The sequence below is a fragment of the Xiphophorus maculatus genome, chromosome 17 (genome assembly GCF_002775205.1).
Source record: "Xiphophorus maculatus strain JP 163 A chromosome 17, X_maculatus-5.0-male, whole genome shotgun sequence".
In the NCBI taxonomy this organism is placed as follows: Eukaryota; Metazoa; Chordata; class Actinopteri; order Cyprinodontiformes; family Poeciliidae; genus Xiphophorus; species Xiphophorus maculatus.
Window position 1 is genome coordinate 9437331 of NC_036459.1, and position 19353 is coordinate 9456683.

Sequence of the window (19353 nt, forward strand, 5' to 3'; positions counted from 1 at the left end):
AAAGAGCAAAATTAGCCATTTTAATGAAAGCAGGAATTCAACTCTAAAGCGTCTGCTGGCTCTTGTTTCCATTCAGACCCGAACGCCTTCTTAGTAGAACGATGTGACTAATAATCCTCAGATATGAGGGGATTTTGTTTGGCTTGCTCTCGCTGATGCAGCGTCGAGAACCTTCTGCTGAATACAGAGGAACAGATCAGGTGTTGTGCGGCAGCGGCATCCTAATTCGCCGCCGTTTTACCCTTCCCACCGGGGCATCAGATCCAAATGTCAACATCGCCCTTGCCAAATTACACGTGTTCTATTTACGTTGGCGGGGAGGAGCTGAGGGGATGAGCGCGGCCGTCCGTCTCTTTACACATGCTGGGCTGGGAAATACTGTGAGAAAAATTGCCAGTGGCAGATTTCTGCAGAAGAAAAAGCAAAGAGAACGAGAAAGAGTGTCCAGCAGCTCTCTATTAGAAAAGGTGTAAACGTGTGATTGCTTGGTACCTCTGAGCGAACCAATGAATTAGTTTTGGTGCTATATATAGCCGTGCTGCTTTTGGGAACAGCAGTGTTCATTAAGTTAGTGATTACAGTGCATAGAAACAAACAAACCAAACATTGTTAGTAAGGAAAGCTTCAAATTTCTCCACCTAAAAGGGGAAATGCCATAATATTTGCATTAAATCTCAACAGTCCTTGCATAAATACTTCAAAGTTTGAATTTTTTTACAGTTCTTCAAAGCAAAAAAGTGACGTTGTTTTTATATAAAATCTTCATGCCCATATATGGAGTGATGATGCGTCGTCTAGATCAGTACACTGCAAAAACATAAAACCTTACCAAGTAATTTTGATCTAGTTTCTAGAGCAAATATCTTAGTACACTTGAAATACAACAAAGCTATTTTAAAAGTAGCTTTACAGTAATATATAGAGGCTTGGTTTAAGTAAATAATTTCTTATTATTGATCAAATTGTATTTGTTTTATTGGCAGATTATTTCACTTATTTCCCATGTTATAAGTTAATTTATCTGCCAAAGGAACTAGAAATTTTCCATCAATAATAAGGAATCATTTACTTGAAACAAGCCTCTATAACTTGCTAAAAAGTTACTTTTAAGTTAGTTTGTCTTGCACTAGAAACTAGACCAAAATTACTTAGTAAGATTTTGTGTTTTTGCAGTGTATGACTGCAAAATAATCTAGAAAACATTTCAAATTGGATCATGTCCATTGGAATTTGTAACTAGTTAATGGCAAACTAAGGAAAACCTTTTTGTTCCAAAGCAATATTTTTACTCAATGTTCATCGGTTGCTCAGGAATTTTCCTGCCTGAACCTTAAAGACGTTAAAGTTCATCTGAGTCACCAAAATGCTTCCCTCATTCACATCATATTCTCTTATTTTTATCCACTCGAAATGAGGTTGGTGTGTGGGCCGACGTCTAAAGATGAAATAGTTTTTCTTCTTTCATGGTTACTTGAAAAAGCTTGTAAGCACATAACAATAAATACATAGAAATATGGGAAAAAGCATAGTATCCTTAGTGTAAAAACTATTTTACTTCCGGGTTAGGAGTCGCCACAAGGTGCTGACTAACCAATCAAACGCAGAGTTCAGAAAGAATTGCACTTTGCAAATTGGGGGGAAAAAAACGTAAATAAAGGTTTGTCAGTCTCTCTTTGTACGACATTCCTTAGTCTTGGAAGAGAAAATAATGAAAGCAAACTTGTAAATAAAACTGCATTAAGGATTGATGCTGCTTCCTAATGATTCTGTTGTAAGAAGAAGAAAGTTTTCATTTTGCATAACCTTTGCATTAATTACAACATATTATTTAAAAACAATTTAAATAATATCCAGGACATTTTAACGTGGAAGGAATCAGTTCTTGTGATTTGAAATGTTTAGATTATTCCTGACCTTCAAACTATGACTGTATTGAGATTTATTAACTGATATTCTGACTTTTTTATGCTTTCCAGTATTTTTAAAAAACTTTTTATTTGCTTTAACTGTATATTCAAATTAAAATAGCTTCTTTATTACATTTACTCTCTTTATATAAGAGTAACATAATAATCACATCTTCAGCTGATTGCATTATGATTCTTCTTCTCTTCCCCTCTTGTGACTGACATGGAGTATAAACTAAAGATACTCCAACATATTATGTATTCTGTCACATAAACAACTCGGTAAATGTGTGGCTCATCTAATTAGTACAATGACGCTGCAACGTGGTTGTAAATATAGTCGGGCATCTGGTGCAGACATTGCGGTCCATCTGGTTTGGCGTGATAAAGACGCCCAGATGATGAGGGATGAAGCTCTTGGTGACGAAGCAGCGAAAACAACCTGCAGAGTCCCACACGTTGCTCTAGAGTTTTCAGATTTGTGATTTACGATCTAGAACATATGGATCTACGCGCAGGAACGAGGCTCGAGTCTCCTCAAGGTCAGACCAATTAGAGCTGTTATTGACGATCTAGTTTCCCTTAAAATGAAAATAAACTCAGAGGTGAGGAAAATAAAGCTAATTTTCTTACTTGTAGCTTCAATGTTGACTGTAATTGAATATTTTATGTAAGTTTCTGACTTCTAGTTGTAGTTGTTTTGGCGTCATCTGCCGAGTTCAGATCAAAAATAGAAATTAAATCAATATTTTTGAGTTTTTATTTTAATTTACAGCTAGTCAGCCAATTGATGTAAACATTTTAAGACTTTTTTTTGGTTTTTGAAGCAGAATAGAATAAATTTTATATGTTTCATTTGAAAGTATTCATATATTCAAGATATATTTACCTCTGGTTCACAAATAAATAAATTCAGATTTAACCTTTTCCCCTTTTTTCCATCATTATTGCATCTGATTGTCACTGAATGTCACAAGGACTCATAAAAGCCTTTTGAAATGCTTGATAGCATTTATATTAGAGGCTAAATTATATTCTTACTTTGCCTCATTTGAGATAAAAAAATACCTTTTTTTTCTTCCTCTAACTTCATCTGGGATTTTTAATTTAGCTTTTACCTTTTAAAATGTAATTTTATTAACTTTTATACAAAGTTCTGAATGCTACAATATTTTGAACATAAATTAATTCTTGTTTAGAGCAAAAGAACACATAAAAACACAATAATGTTGCAATTAAAGAACAATTTCATCAAAAGAAAATATAATATCCTGACATAAATGTAACTAGAGCTCTATCATTAATAACTAGTAACATGTAGCAGTTTTATAGCTATTTGTTTTATTCTAAGATTTATTATTTATCAAAAAAATTAGGTTAATCAAATCCAATTTCAAAAAACTGAAACATAATTGCAAAAAAATGTGACCTATTTTGTTTGCAACCAGATTTTACTGCCTTAATGTGAACACAAACTACTTTATTATGCAGCCAAATATGAGACGCAGATAACAAAATAGCAAGATTAACAAAAAAATGCAAATTTAGTTGAACGTTTTAGCTACGCATTTCCGAAAATGTAAAATCTTTGGGGAGGGAATGTGTGCAAACATGCCAAGAGGTTCAGAGCATGCTCTGCAAATTATTGAGAGAGAAGTCATGTGGATGACTTCTCATGCCAGATACGCTTGTTTGTTTTGATTTATTCATGAGAACGTGAGGGACCAATTGGTTAGGAGTCATTTTACTGGGAGTGAAGGGTTTTTTTCCCTAGCATGGTGGAAACCATTTACCATACATAAGCAAACAGGCAACTAAAAGCGATGATTGGATTTCATGTTTTCTGGTTTTATTCAAAGTTATATAGTTCAGAGAGTCTCACATCAGCAAGAAAAATCCCAGTTATTTCCCAATTTCAGGGTAGAATGTCAAAATGCATAGAGTCAGTGCAATAAAAAGGCATATGGGGCAGATATGATTTACATAGAAAGCAATTAAAACATGTTTTAATTAACTGAGATGTTCATTTTAAAGAGGCAGTGTTTCCTAAAATTGAGCTTGAGGTTTATATCATGTCATGTTATTCCCTCATCAAAAATGTATTCTTTCATGCACGTTTGAGAAATCCTTTCATTTCCATGGCAACCACTCAGCTGGGCAAAACGCCTAGGTGGACTTAGCCCCGCCTTCGAGGTGCGTCTCCTCCTCAGAGCTGCAGTTTCCAAGCTTGTGACTCCCTCGCTCAGCTCCTTCAGACTAGCCAGTAGCAATTAGCAAACACCTGGTGGAACTGCGCATCGGCTGAGCTCGTTATAAAAGCTACTTCTCAGTTAAACGCTGGTAAAACCGCTGTTAAAGGGTTAATAGAGGAGCCATGTTGTGATGACTTCCTGAAGGCGGAGTTTCAGAATGAGCTGGAGTTTTTAAAGAGACAGAGACACAACTTCAAGACATTAAATTACAAAGTAAAATTTATTTTAAGTCATAGTTGGTACATATAGCATTTTTATAACAATTGAAGTTAACATAGCTACTTGACTGTGCTATAAAATGGCACTTTGTGCCTGGAAAACACGTAATGCCGCCCCGTTAAATGTTTTAGATGTTGTAGAGACATAAATCTGAACCCGGGTTCTGCTTCGTTTCTGCCGCATTGAAATTTATTAGTAATTACGAGGTTTGTGCATCACCTGCTTGCATCCTGAGGAGGTAATGTAATAATTTAAATCAGGTGAAGTGGAGCAGAGAGACGAGTAAAACACGAAGTTCAGTGTTGACGACCATGTTAGGCCAATGTCACAAATTGTGACAATTTGTCACAATAACAAATTTTGCTGGACGATAAATAGTCCCAGAAATTATTGCGATAAATAATAATATTGTCGTTCGGAGACCATTTTCAAGTGATATATTAGTAATGGAATAATAATTAACAAACCTCAATTATTAATGAACTATTAACACTGGAACTGGAAGACATTTTAAATATCCAAAATAAATAAACAAAACAACAGAAACAAAATGAATGATGAAGTTTCTGTAAACAAAATTATCATTCAAAAAAAGAAAAAAATTGGTTGAGACCAAAACACGAGACTGAAGACTTTTGTCATCCAGTTTTTGGTAGAGAGAAAGTAGAATTCAGAGATAGTTTTAATTTATTGTGCGATACATCGTATCACACTTATAAAACCAAATCATCCGTCTCAGATTATCTAGTTTATCCCCCCAAAAATCCAAAAAGTCCTTACAAAAACTACCTTACCAATCTCTGTTTGCTTGGGAAATACCACCAAATAAAACTCTTCCAGATATAATCACATTTTCCTCTGATTAGAATATAAGTGATGCGTCGTGATGTGATATTTATTTTTAGATTTAAGCCCATAATAGTCAGAAAGTTGGCGAAACGGTTGTGGATTTCTCGTTGCTTTTCTCCTGTGGGTTTTTACCAACAGCTGCGTTATGGATCAATTCTCAGTCCATCAGTTGGGTCAACCATTTAATCATTTTGACCATTTCGGTCCCCAGTACATTCATTCATTATTGATGAGGGAATAAATGTCTCTCTGGTGTAGCAGCTATCACACTAATTCATCCCCTTTTGATAAAATGCTTTGTGTTGCTTTTGTTGTCTGCTGGGTTTAAAAATCACTCTGCTTTTTTTCTAAACGGCATTCCTACAGAAAAGCTTTTCCAGCTCAGCCAATCGCTGCAGCGTGAGGCAGCAGGCGCCTAGTGCCATGGCAACTACCTGTTAATATTCCTGCAGAGTTTTCTCTCTGACAAGGGAGGGTGTGCAGTTCCTTCACAACAGAAAAAAAAAAGAAGTCAATTGGACATTCCTGCAGAAAAAAAGGATCCAAATGGAGCAGACTGATCCTACTGACCTTCACTTTCCATTCAGGATGACATCATTGTTACACAAACTGCAGCTTTTAATGGGAAATCAGTTTAGTTAAGATATTTTTATCTTCCAGGGATTTCTCCTGAGAAGTTTGCTCAAAGGTTGGACTTTAACGGCTTGAGCTTCCTGGCGATAAAACCATCCAGGCGGGATTGTCAGCTTGTCACAAAGAGGAATTGATCACGGATCTCATTATGCTGCCAGCTTGATCTCAAACAGAGCAGGCAGACCTTTTGTCTTTTCTCTGTTTGAAAAGACCTTTTTTTAATATTAATTTGTCTTGAAATAAGAAGAAAAAGGAGCAAGGAAAATAAATCACGTGTCAAACTCAAGGCAATAAACTAACAGTTTTTTGTCTTAAATTTTCTAAAATAAAATGAAAATGCTCTGATTTCTTGGCATTAGCAGAAAATGAGCTTTCAGAGAAACTACAAGATACTACGTTTAAATCCACTCTTATGGGTCAAACTCAAGGCTCACAGGCCAAATCTGGCCCGCCACAGCGTTTTTGTTTTGTTTTGTTTTTTTCTCCGAAGAGTTTTTGCGGCGCCAGTGGCTCGTATTTTTTCGACAGTAGGCAGACAGGAAGGAGGGTGAGGAGAGGGGGGAAGACATGCGGCAAAGGTCGTCGGGACCGGGAGTCGAACCCGCGACGTCCGCGTTGAGGACTAAGGCCTCCAAACGTGGGGCGTGCTAACCCCCTGCGCCACCACAGCACGCCCCCCACCACAGCGTTTCATGCCCTTTAGACTCTAAAAAGACACAAAAATAGAACCATCAAGATAACAGTGAGTTTAAATATTATTTTATCAATCAATTCACAGCAGGTTTTATTTATTTACTGCCAAATTGTATCAATCAGTCCCTCCAAATCCCTCCACTTTTTGCATAATTTTGAATTTATTGCACATTTTTCACAAAAGTGATGAAAAATGGGGGCGAGGTCGCCGAGGTGGTTAAAAAGCTCCTCGGTGGCAAGGCCCCGGGGGTGGATGAGATCCGCCCGGAGTTCCTTAAGGCTCTGGATGTTGTAGGGTTGTGTTGGTTGACGCGACTCTGCAATATCGCATGGACATCGGGGGCAGTTCCCCTGGATTGGCAGACTGGGGTGGTGGTCCCCCTGTTCAAAAAGGGGGACCGGAGGGTGTGCTCCAATTATAGAGGGGTCACACTCTTAAGCCTCCCTGGCAAGGTCTATTCCGGGGTACTGGAGAGGAGGGTCCGTCGGATAGTCGAACCTCGGATTCAGGAAGAGCAGTGTGGTTTTCGTCCTGGTCGTGGAACACTGGACCAGCTCTACACCCTCGACAGGGTCCTGGAGGGTGCATGGGAGTTCGCCCAACCAGTCTACATGTGTTTTGTGGACTTGGAGAAGGCGTTCGACCGTGTCCCTCGGGGAGCTCTGTGGGGGGTTCTCCGGGAGTATGGGGTACCGGGCCCTTTGATACGGGCTGTCAGGTCCCTGTATGACCGGTGCCAGAGTCTGGTCCGCATTGCCGGCAGTAAGTCGGGCTCGTTTCCGGTGAGAGTTGGACTCCGCCAGGGCTGCCCTTTGTCACCGATTCTGTTCATCACTTTTATGGACAGAATTTCTAGGCGCAGCCAAGATGTTGAGGGGATCCGATTTGGTGGCCTTAGGATCTCATCTCTGCTTTTCGCAGACGATGTGGTCCTTTTGGCTTCATCAGATCGTGATCTGCAGCTCTCGCTGGAGCGGTTCGCAGCCGAGTGTGAAGCGGCCGGGATGGGGATCAGTGCCTCCAAATCCGAGGCCATGGTCTTGAGCCGGAAAAGGGTAGAGTGCCTTCTCCGGGTCAGGGGGGGTGTCCTGCCCCAAGTGGAGGAGTTTAAGTATCTCGGGATCTTGTTCACGAATGGGGGAAGAAGGGAGCGGGAGATCGACAGGCGGATTGGCGCAGCGTCTGCTGTCAAGCGGGCGCTGTACCGGTCCGTCGTGGTGAAGAGAGAGCTGAGCCAAAAAGCGAAGCTCTCGATTTACCGGTCGATCTACGTTCCCACCCTCATCTATGGTCATGAGCTTTGGGTCATGACCGAAAGAACGAGATCGCGGATACAAGCGGCCGAAATGGGTTTTCTCCGTAGGGTGGCTGGGCTCTCCCTTAGAGATAGGGTGAGAAGCTCAGTCATCCGGGAGGGACTCAGAGTAGAGCCGCTGCTCCTTCACATCGAGAGGAGCCAGTTGAGGTGGCTTGGGCATCTGGTCAGGATGCCTCCTGGACGCCTCCCTGGTGAGGTGTTCCGGGCACGTCCCACCGGGAGGAGGCCCCGGGGAAGACCCAGGACACGCTGGAGAGACTATGTCTCTCTGCTGGCCTGGGAACGCCTCGGGATTCCCCCGGAAGAGCTAGAAGAAGTGGCCGGGGAGAGGGAAGTCTGGGCCTCCCTTCTGAAGCTGCTACCCCCGCGACCCGACCTCGGATAAGCGGAAGAAGATGGATGGATGGATGGATGGATGAAAAATGTCAGCTCTAAATATTTCTTACTACTACTATATTTCTACTGAACAGCTGCCTCAGCCTTACTTTATGTCGAGTGATACGGCAAGTAATAAAAAGTTGCATTTACTATCATACATACGTGCCAGTATATATAACTTACTACCAAAAACACTTCTTTAATTGCAAAAAATATCACAAAAACAATCGTGAAATCTTGGACTGACTGAAAATATGTTCCTTGCTTGTGAATCATTTTCTGCTCGCACTTGGAACATAGAAGTACCGTCACTTGGCAACCTCTCAGCCAATAAAATGAAAGCGTTGAACTGGGTGCGTTTGTTTCCGTCTAGTAGGTATGCCTGTTTCTGATTAATTAGTTAGGTAGGTAGGTAGGTAGGTAGGTAGATTGATTTTCATTAGAAAAATGCCAATGTTGCTTATCTTGATAAGTCAGCAGACATGGGGAAGCCATGATGCATTGTCTCTGGCTCAGTGAACAAAATCTAAGAAAAATATATATAAAAGTGTTTTTGCCCTCGATGCCATGAGCAAATGTTTGGTGTTGGAGAGATATGTATGTTTCCAATTCAAAATGTCAAGGTGTGCCATTAAACCAGCTGTGTTTCCCTCTGAGCTCTGCTCAAACCGCATTGTACCGTCACCTGTGAAAACGGTAAGCTGTTTTTCCTAAGCCACCCGGTGCCTGCTAGTCTTCAAAGTGATCTCCTGTGGACTCAGAAAAGGAGATTTCAACCAGCCTAATAGAGGCTGTCATTTTTCCCATTCAGCCAAACGTCTCACACACGATTGTGTTGTGTGAAATATTCTCAAAACCTTCAGAGTACTACTTTTAAAAATGTGATTTTTTTTTTGCCATTGTATTGTGTTATAAAAAGGTAGGCATTCTTAGAAAATAAAAGCATGACATTCTTCATTTGTAGTTATGTGTAACAGGTCTCAGAAAACAAGGTTTTTGGGGGATTTTTTAATCTTCTGTTCCTCAGAAAATTCCTCAAAGAAAATTGTTTCAAACAAGATTTTGAAATTATTTCTTATTTTGGAAAATTACAACATAATTTTGGATACAATTTATATTAAAATCAATTCAGTTGGAGCCATGGGAAACTGAGCTACCTTCTGGTATAATCTAACAGAAATATCTAAAAATATTGTGAGATATATTTCCAATATATCTCAAAATATATTGAGATATATTGAAATTACAGAGGTATTGCTAGTTGAAACTTAACAGGCTAGTTAGCAGTTAGACTAACTAGCCTGTTAGCTAGGAAACTTGAAAGTTGTTAGCAAGTTTGCTTACAAACAAGTTTGTTAGCACAAACTTGTTAGCAAACAGTTTGTGTCTGTTTGCTAACTTGCCTGTTAGCAAGTTTGTGCTAATAGATTAGTTGCTAGCATCTATCCTAAGTCATTCTCCCAATAGCTAATGTTGGACTGTCCAAAATATACTTTTTACTTTATATATTAATTAATAAAATTAGCTCTTGCCAACAGTTTCAATTAAATTACTGATTTTGACCTTGGAGGTCAAAATTATTTAAAACAATAATGACCTCTACAGCTTTGACAGCTTGCAGTGCTAATTTTTGCTAACAGGCTAGGTGCAATCAAGCTAGCTTGACAACATCTTGTATATAGTTGTCATGTGACGCCACCGTTCTGGGAACTTTGTAACTGACGGCCATCTTGGTAGGTTTCTGTAACTAACTGTCATAACAGTTGCTATGATAAACAAGCAGATTCTGTGTTTCATATGTGTTTAGATCCCAACAGCAGTGATTTTATTGACAAATCTGTCTCTTGCACATTGGTACTTTCTTTTTGTTGGTCTCAAAGTCATGGTTCATCCATGCTTTGCCCTGTGTTTGCCTACCAAGATGGCGGTTCAGACTATGTTTTGTCCCACTTTTTGATGCCAGGCTTTCTGAATCTAATTTAGTTTTCTACATTCTGATTGGTGGGGTGGCAGAAGGAAAGTGCAAGTCCTCTTTAATTCCACTTTTTGCAAACATACTGCTTTAATGTGGAAAATAAAGAGAAATATATAGAATTTGGAAATCTATGGCAAAATATGGACAGCCTGGTTCAAAAAAGGGTTAAGTTGGGTCATTTATATTTCTGGTTTCCATCCATGCAATTTTAATTGTGACCAGGCCATCAGTGCTCTGGTGTTGCTTAAATGTATAACTTCATCTCAGAGAAAATGTGTGAAGAGACTCGTTCTTCACATAACTACGCACCAATGCTTTAAAAAAATCTGGCAAAAAGATTGGTTCATTAACTTGGCAAAAACATGACATCTGTTTTAGCAGCTCTTAATCTTTATTTTACTTGAAATAATACTCCTGTGTTTCTTGTTCTCATACAGTCGTGGTGTGTATCCTTGCAGAGCTCGATATCCTCTGCATTATTTATGATGACTTGCATGAGCGGCAGTGGTCCTGTTGAAATCACTACAGGGATTCCTTTACGCCTCGTGGAGCTCTGTAGTGGTCTTGTCCCAATGACCCAGTCTCTATTAGTATCAACTGGACAGCGGCTGACATGCTCCCAAAATAAGAAAGAACAACGAATCTTACCTATTTAGTTAGAATTAACCCATTTCTCAACATTTTGCTGAGCTCTTTTATTCTAACGCCATAATTCGAGAGCAACACATTTTCAGTTTGAAAGCAGGACTTCATGTCTTTCTTCTCCAAACTTGTAAAGTTATTTCTCAAAACTTCTCCTCTCTTTCAAATATTCACTCTGCTTTTAACACATAGCTGAGGCCGCTGTTTCTCCCTACGTCCAGTGGATGGCGCAGGTTGCTACAATCGACATTAGCCACACAGGCTCACCGGAAACAAACACACCCACTAGAACACTTTCATTCTATTGGCTGAGAGGTTGCCAGGCAACGGTACTTTTGTGTTCCAAGTGCAAACAGAGATTTGATTCGAGCAGAGACGAGTTTTGAGCGTTAGGAGAAAGATTTGAGAGAGCAGAAGTTTTGAGTACAAGTTTTGGGAAGAAAAACATGAAATCCTGCTTTCAGACTAAAAATGTTTGCTCTCGAATTATGGGAGACAACTTCCCCCATACTCTTCTTGTTGCCCTAGAGGTCAAACATTTAAAAATATATATCGTTTTCTTATCTGTCATGCGCATCAGTTTTTCCTCTTCATGAAGCCAGACTGGCGTTTTTTTCTCACCTCTGATGTTTATTACACAAACATCACCCAGGATCAAATATTCCTCATTTTTTTTGTATCCGGAGAAGCCAAATGTTGGTGAGAGATAACATGTAGAGGGAGTGGGAGGTGGGAAAAGAGATGGCTGCGGACTTGTTTATACGTCTTGATCTGACAGGATGAATAATTCAGCAAATAACTCTGTTGCACCCTGTGGGTTCTTTAAAAGCATAGCTTTTTGAAGTAGGAGAACAAAAAGAGGTATAAGTAGATTAAATCTGGACGGCAGTAACGATAGCTGGCTGTGATTTCAGAAAACACAGAAACGTATTTCAAAGTTCAAAATCTAATTTTGGATTCCCAGAGAAATTCAGGAGATTTCTCAACCTTGCTGTGGGAAAGGAGATAAAGCTAAACTCTCAATGAATTTCCTGGTTGCCTTGAGGCGTTTTGAAGTTTTCTGTCAGAACCTTCAGTTGCTTTCTCATGATATTTACGGTTCTGAACAAACTGCTGCAAGACCAACTCAATATGCTGCGTTCTTTAGCTTCACTGCAGACTTCGAGTTGATATCCTCCATTTAAACATGGATATGACAAGAACAATTGACGTCTAAATGAGCTGCTGGTCGTATAACCTTAGCACTGTGGTTTCAAATCCAGCTTTTTAACCAAATATGGTTAAAAAGTTGTGAGTATTGTGATTTTTAACAAATATTTCTTGGTTAAATCAGAACAAGCAACCACATAAAAACATCTGTAGATGTCTAGTCTTCTGAGGGAAATGTTTGTTTTCTTTTTATACACTTAAATTTTCAGTTTCTTCAATAAATTCTTTGCTTTAAGAGTTTAAGGCCAATCATTTAATTTAATACTATCTGGAAACACAAAAACATTCAAAAAAATCTGAGTAACTCACCTAAAACCAGCAATATTTACAATCTGTATCATTTAATTACAACAAATGTGTGTCTTCAGTCAGAGTCTTATTTATAACAAATGTAATACAGACTGCTACAGGAGGCATCAGCATTTACAGAAACTCTTGGAAGAAAATTGTATATGAGTTGCAGCAACATTTTATTTACGTCTGGGGATTAATAAAGTATAATTTAATTTAATGTCATATGGTGTTTTACAGTTTTTGTAAATGTCTGTTTTCTAATTTATTAACAGCTGATCATATTACCAGAGAGGAAATAATTGATTACATTGCTACATCTACCTTTGAATTACGAAGCTGAAGTTGGTTTCTGATTGCAGCTTTCGATTTGAAAAAAGGCTAAAGGGCGATTGCACTAAATTTCTCACTACCTTAAGTATCTTTTATCTACCCTAGTAAAAACCTACAACATCTAGACTCTGTAAACATGAAGTAGATCATTCCGCTCCAATAGCAGAATATTTAAAACCAAGTGTGGGATTTATGAAACCTTTATTTTGCGACAAGATAAAGATTTTGTGACAAACTCTGACTTGTAAGTAATTTCCCTGCTGGGATGAATAAAGTACTTCTATTCTATTGTGAAACTTCAATAAAGGGGAGTTTCACCTCATTTTCCACTATCTTCTGCATGTTTTATGAGAGAAAACAAAAAGCTAAAGCTGCATATAACGGCAAAAATCATGGAAATTTCAGAAGAGGAGGAGTTCAATCCTCTTGTGGTCCAGATGGAAAAAGAGAGCTGAAATCACCCTTTATTGAAGTTTCATTAATCAGATAAAGTTTGTACAAATCCCACATTTGGTTTTAAATATTCTGGTATTAGTTGAGAATAATCCAGTCCAGGTTTGAAAAGTGTAAGTGTTGTGGTTTAGGAATTAGAGCAATTCTAGTGTGATCCATATGTGTAAAAAGTGGTGAAATCAACCTTTATTGAAGTTTCACAAGTCAGATGAATGTTTCACGATTCACAAACTTTGTTTTAAATGTTCTGGTATCTGTGCAGAATGATCCAGTCCAGGTTTGAAGAGTCTACATATTGTAGTTTTTAACTAGAGCAGATTAAAGATGACGAAGGTAGTAAAAAATTAGGTGGCATCACCTTCATCCATTTCTCGAATCGGAAGCTGCAATCGGAAACCAACTTCAGCTTCGTCATTAATCGCATCAAAATGTGCACATGGTTAAAATCTACCTCTGTTTTGTTGAAATACTTCCCATCTTTGGAAACTTTTCACATATTTTTCCCAAGGAATTTATGTTCAGGCACTCCCAGATATCATTTGTGTTGCGCCTCGTGCTTAGCGGTCAAGTAGCAATGGAAAAAAGCTGCTAAAGGAATTATTGGAAGCTCTAAATTAAGTAAACCTACCCAAAAAGGCTGTGGGAAGAAGGGAGTGGGACTCTGATTGGGGAATACTGGAATTCCCGGGCTGGACACTGTGGGAAGAGAACGCTGTGGGAGGAATTTGAGGCTAAATTCAAGAAAAGCTCTGGCTTGTTGCCTTCTGTCCAACTGCACGGGCCTTTTCTCTTCAATGCTGGCATCAAATATGGACAAATAGACTAAGTTCCCTCATGTTTTAATTACTGTTTGTTGAGAAACGGCTTATCCTGCTGCGCTGGGTCATTAGGATTAGCCCTCAGTGTGGTGTTGCTTTCCATTCTTCTGCAGGAGAAAAAAACTCAATATCCAATCTGTGACAAGCCATTCTGCAGCTTAACAATGCCTGGCTGCAACAATGGCCTCCTAAATGGATTCATTCTTGTCCGCAAACATAATCTGCTGCAACAAAGATGAAAAAAACCCAAAAAAAACAATACACCTGAGATCATAAGTAGTTATATAAAGCGAGAAACAGCTCCCACCAAGGTCACAATTTGAATTCATAGAAATAACAGAACTTAATTAGACTTCAGGTGATGAATTTAAAAATAGACAACGATGAAGGCAAACACTCTATGCTTTTAACCCTACGCTTTACGTTTAATCATGAAGATAAATGTTTACCCCAAGCTGCAGCTGGAGAAGAAAATAAATGTGGATCTCCGAACTCCCAGCTCTGTTTTTCTACATTTAGCTAAAAGTGCTGATTTGCATTTCTGCGTCTCCTCTGCAGCTTCCATCCCCCTGGTGTTTCGTGATACGTGAGGGGGAGGGGAGATAAAGTTAGTTTAACTAAATTTCCTCCTCAAATACGAGTTCAGCTGCTTGTTGAGCCGTGACGTCTGTCTCTGTGTTTCTTCCAGGTGTGCTGAGTCTGCCAGAAAGTTTGAACCTGCACCGAGACCAACAGCGCTCAGGGAGAGGCGGCGAGGGTCACGGATACTCCCAGGCCGAGCTGCGCACACTCGAACAGTCGCTGCTGGCAACCCGAGTGGGCAGCATCGCGGAGCTGAGTGAGTGGAGCGTCCTTCTTCTTACCCAGCATTAACAAGTTTTGTTTTTTTAGAGGAATGAGTCAGCAGACAGCAGTCAGAGCCGTGTCAGCTTGGAGAATCAAATGGAAACTCTCATGGGGGAGTCAAGCATAGTATTAATTATTATAAAATGAATGCCTCCCATCTTAACCCGCTCAAACTTTCCTCACTATGCGACCTAACAAACACTTATTTAGGTACTTACAGTTATCTTCAGTTACGGAGTTGGAGTGATTGATTGGATTAATCCAGTTAATTGATTAATTGAGAAGCCATTTGCTGAAAGAACAAAACCCACAGAGGAAAGCCAAAACTGTACAATAAATAAATGCAGCTCTGGAAAAAAATTAAGAGCCTATTGCATTAAACGGCATTGAAAATCTCCTGTTTTTTTCAGCTAATATTGATTTCTGAACTCTTTCTGAGTTAAAACATTAGCATTATTGTTTCTAAATAAATATGAACACGTTTTCTTTGCAGTATTTGAGGTCTGAAAGCTCTGCATCGTTTTCATTATTTTGACTATTTCTCATTTTCTGCCAATAAATGACATTTTTGCTTTGGCTACAGAGACATGTTAGCATAAAAGAATAATGTTCATTTTACTCAAACATATACCTAGAAAGAGTAAAATCAGAGAAACTGATCATTTTAACAAACGCACCCACTGTAACACTTTCATTCTATTGGCTGAGAGGTTGCCAGGCAACGGTACTTTTCTGCTCCAAGAGTGAAGAGAAAAGTTTTAGAAAGCACAGTGAATATTTGAAAGAGAGCAGAGGTTTTGAGTGCAAGTATTACAGTTTTGAGAATAAAGACATGAAATCCTGATTTCAAAGTGAAAAAATGTGTGCTTTCGAAATAAGGAGGAAGAATTTCCCACCATGAAAAAGTTAAAAAGTTAATTTACAAAGAGTGTGTAAATGATAATGACCTTGGTCCAAGACAGTTCTGGAGATGATACGAGAAATACACTACCAAACTCTCGTAAAAAGACACTCAAATCACAAAATTATTTTATTCAAAGTTCAATTTGATTGCCTATTAAGTGAAATTAAACTAAAAGAAGTTGAAAATGAGAAAAGGAGTTTTCCATCTTTTTGTCATCAGTGGGATGTAATCAGTGAATAGTTTTGTTTGGGTATGCGTTATTCTGATGTAGATAAACATTACTGATTCAAAATGTAACTGTGCCTCGTTTGAACTACCAAATGTTTCATCACAAGTGAATAAAAACAGGAATCCAGGAGGAGACTGTGTGAACCTCGATGGTTCGATTTGACGAGCAACAAGCTTCCATTGCAGACGTTTAAAGATGAATTTTAATGCTGTTTTTCTCTTTGTTCTTGAAATTTAAAGTGTCTTTTTATTCAAAAAGAAGACGCTGGCGAAGCTTCGTACTGACGTTGAGTGCTAAGCTAAACTGGACTGCTTTGTCTATGTAAATTTACTCTTTATTCTGCTTCACAGAGAGCTCAGTCAGTCACTATTTCTCCTTTTATGAAACAATAACAGTGAATATTTTGGATTTGTACATCATATCCCTGTTGCTCGGGGGCGTAGGAATGAACATGGCCGCTCCCTCAGGCTGTCACGGTCGCTCTGCTCGTCCTCTGACTTCCCTCTGACACGCAGCAGCCAGGATCCTTTGTGCTTCAGCTGGTCCGACACCTGTTTATGATCCGTGCCGGGGGGATCCTTTAAATCCAAGGTCATCGCCTCCGAGGGTTTCAACCCCCACTTGCAGCGAAAAGCTTTAACTCTTTGTTTCTCTTATTAGAGCCGGCGGTCCCCCAAAGACGTTTGAACAATTCGTGGCGGCGTCCTTGTACATTTATCCTGTTTGCTTTAACCCTAAAGCGCATTGCAGAACCATAAATCATCGCGCTTCCAGGTCTGTTCTTTGACCTGTGAGCAGTTTGTGAGGCATGATGTCATTTATCAGGGAAAGAAGTACTTTGCTCTAAAAGTCTTGAGTCATCCTCCATTTCTTTTTATTTTGCTCAGACTCTCACAATCCTATAAAGCAGTGTGGAAGAAAAGATCCTTGGATTTTCTGAAGATCTTTCAAAGTTTTTATTGTATATTAGGCTTCATTTTAATTAATTCAGTCCAGTACCTCCTCTGTCAGTTGTATGGAGGCATAATATGGCCAAACATTTTGTAAATTTTGATGAGAAATTTTGTAGAAAAAAAATACATTAGAGGGTTTGAAAAGTTAAAAAAATTGCTAAGAAAAAACCTCAGAAATATTTATAAAATAAAAAGCAACAAAAATAATAATTGAATAAAACTTCAAAAATTCTGAAAGACTTAAAAAATTACAATTAGTTTGCCTTTCAAAGGTTCCAAAACAGTTTGGGGATTTGTTAGGGCCATTGTAGAGATATTTCTATAAAAAAGGAATAATTTCTACCAAAACAATCTTGTACATTTTGAGAATTTTTCTAAAAAAAAATTAGGAAATTTCTGAGTTTGAGAAGTTTAAAATTAACTAATGTACAAGTTCTTATTGTGTAGACTTCCTTTTTGCTAATGCAGTCCAGTTTTTGCTCTTTTATTGTTTATTTTATTTGTAACTCCAAGTTATATGACAGCATATTAGCATAAATTTGAGATTTTTTTCTAGAAAAAATGTGTGCATTTTTCTGAGTTTGAAAAGTTAAAAAAAATTGCTTAAGAAAAACTAAACTCAGAAATTTTTATAAAATAAAAGGCATCCGAAATAAAAAAAGTGGTGAAAGACTTGGAAGGAAATTATAATTAGGATGCCTTTCAAAGGTTACAAGCCCATTTGGGGATTTGTCGATGCAGAGAGTGTTTAATACACTTATAGTTTATCACTACTGCCAGATCTTATTCCTTAAAAATCATGTTTTGCCTGCAGTAATTTTAGAAACTAAAAATATGCGGGGGGGAAAAAAAATCACCTGATATTTATTAATTTAACAAGACACCAGCAGCCGCTACTCAGCTGTTTCCAGGCAACTGTAATCATTAATATGTACAAACTAATAATGTTGAGTAGTCACTCAACAGCCTATTAAATACAAATACAGTTTCAGTAAATCCATATTTATATAATATGAGAAATCGTTTCACTAAACCACATTTAATTTCAATACCTGTATATTTGGGATATTAATCCAATTTTAGAATAATTGCAAAGAAATATATATATATATTTACCCCTCCAGGGTTTTTTTGTGGGCTCCAGTGTCATTTATATGAAAGTAGGCTGACAGGAAAGGGGGAAGGACAGGGGGGAAGACATGGCCGGGGGTCCGGGGGTCGAACCCGCGGACTCAAGGCCTCCAAATATGGGTCGCGCTATCCCCTACGCCACCACGGCACGCCCAATTGGAAAGAAATATGCCTGGTGAAATTAATAAGACTTTTTAGATGCTGTAAATTACAAATCCAGTTTATTATCAGTATCACTGTTCCTGTGGAGACTTTGGGCTTTCCTCTGCCTGAGTTAAACATTCACACAAGCCAGCGAACACAAACTGCTTCCAAGTGTAAGTTTAGTGGATCTGAGTGGCTTCTGTGGCAAGATTTTCTCCTCATGTTGCTATTTTGTGAACAGATTGATCTTCAGTTAACGAATCACTGAGTAACACGAGTGTGCATCTGCTTAGCAAGTGTACATTATGACTGCATCAGGAGTCCTACTTCCAACATGTTCCTCCATCTGCCTTTTTGCAAAAGAGAGGAAATTTTTTTTTACCAAAGCTGATACTTCTCCACATAGACACAGTGAGACATTTATTCAAATAGTCGCATCTATTCAACTTTAACCCCTTGCAGCGTGACGTCACACATCTCCCTGCTGGAGGAAAAAAGCTGCTTCACAACAATGAATACTATTGGAGAAATTTGAGAATGTGGCTGCTCAGTTATAGATATTTAATTTTTTTTACAAAACACTGGGCTCAGTGGGAGAATTTCAGGAGTAAGTATAAGGATCCAGCAGATCGCAGTAGTTCAACAATAATGGATGCAAGCTGCCGTTAAAATCTAAGGAAGAAGAAGAAGAAGAAGACCATTGGATTTAGCTGTTGGATTTAGCTGTTAGGCTGTCGATATAAAAAGGGACGTTGCTTTGCTACACTGTGACAACTAGATAACAAGGTGAGTAAAAAAGTCTTAATTAAGAAAAAATAGAGAGGGAGAGGGAATTAGTTCAGTTGCGCTAATTTGACAGGTGTTTAAATTAGCTAATCAACTAGTACTGTTAGCTTAGCTATTAGCGGCGGTAGCTAATCTACCACTGCTATCAGTTATTAATAATCGGCAGATACACATCAAGCCTAAAAGCATGCCTCTGTGACGGACTGAATGTTCTGAGAAATGTTTTGGGGGGGTTTTGGGCGTTGTATCCTGAAACGTATTGTGGCGCTGTTGTCCGTTGCTACGGCAACGAGTCTGCGTACATAGCATACGGAGAGAAATAAATAAGTGGTTTTGAGTTGTTCTTTCCTGCGTTATTTCACACTTTGCTGAGGCGCAATGCACTAAGT

General features: G+C 38.7%; 1 protein-coding gene across 2 annotated transcripts in view; it reads left to right on the forward strand.

Moving 5' to 3' along the window:
* LOC102235035 (ankyrin repeat and BTB/POZ domain-containing protein BTBD11-A) overlaps positions 1 to 19353 on the forward strand; it is a 180110-nt gene that overhangs the window by 116468 nt on the left and 44289 nt on the right. For both annotated transcript variants that reach the window (XM_023350132.1, XM_023350133.1), the window contains exon 2: positions 14660 to 14809. In XM_023350132.1, the coding sequence (XP_023205900.1) occupies positions 14660 to 14809 (150 nt within the window). The remainder of the gene's footprint in view (positions 1 to 14659; positions 14810 to 19353) is intronic.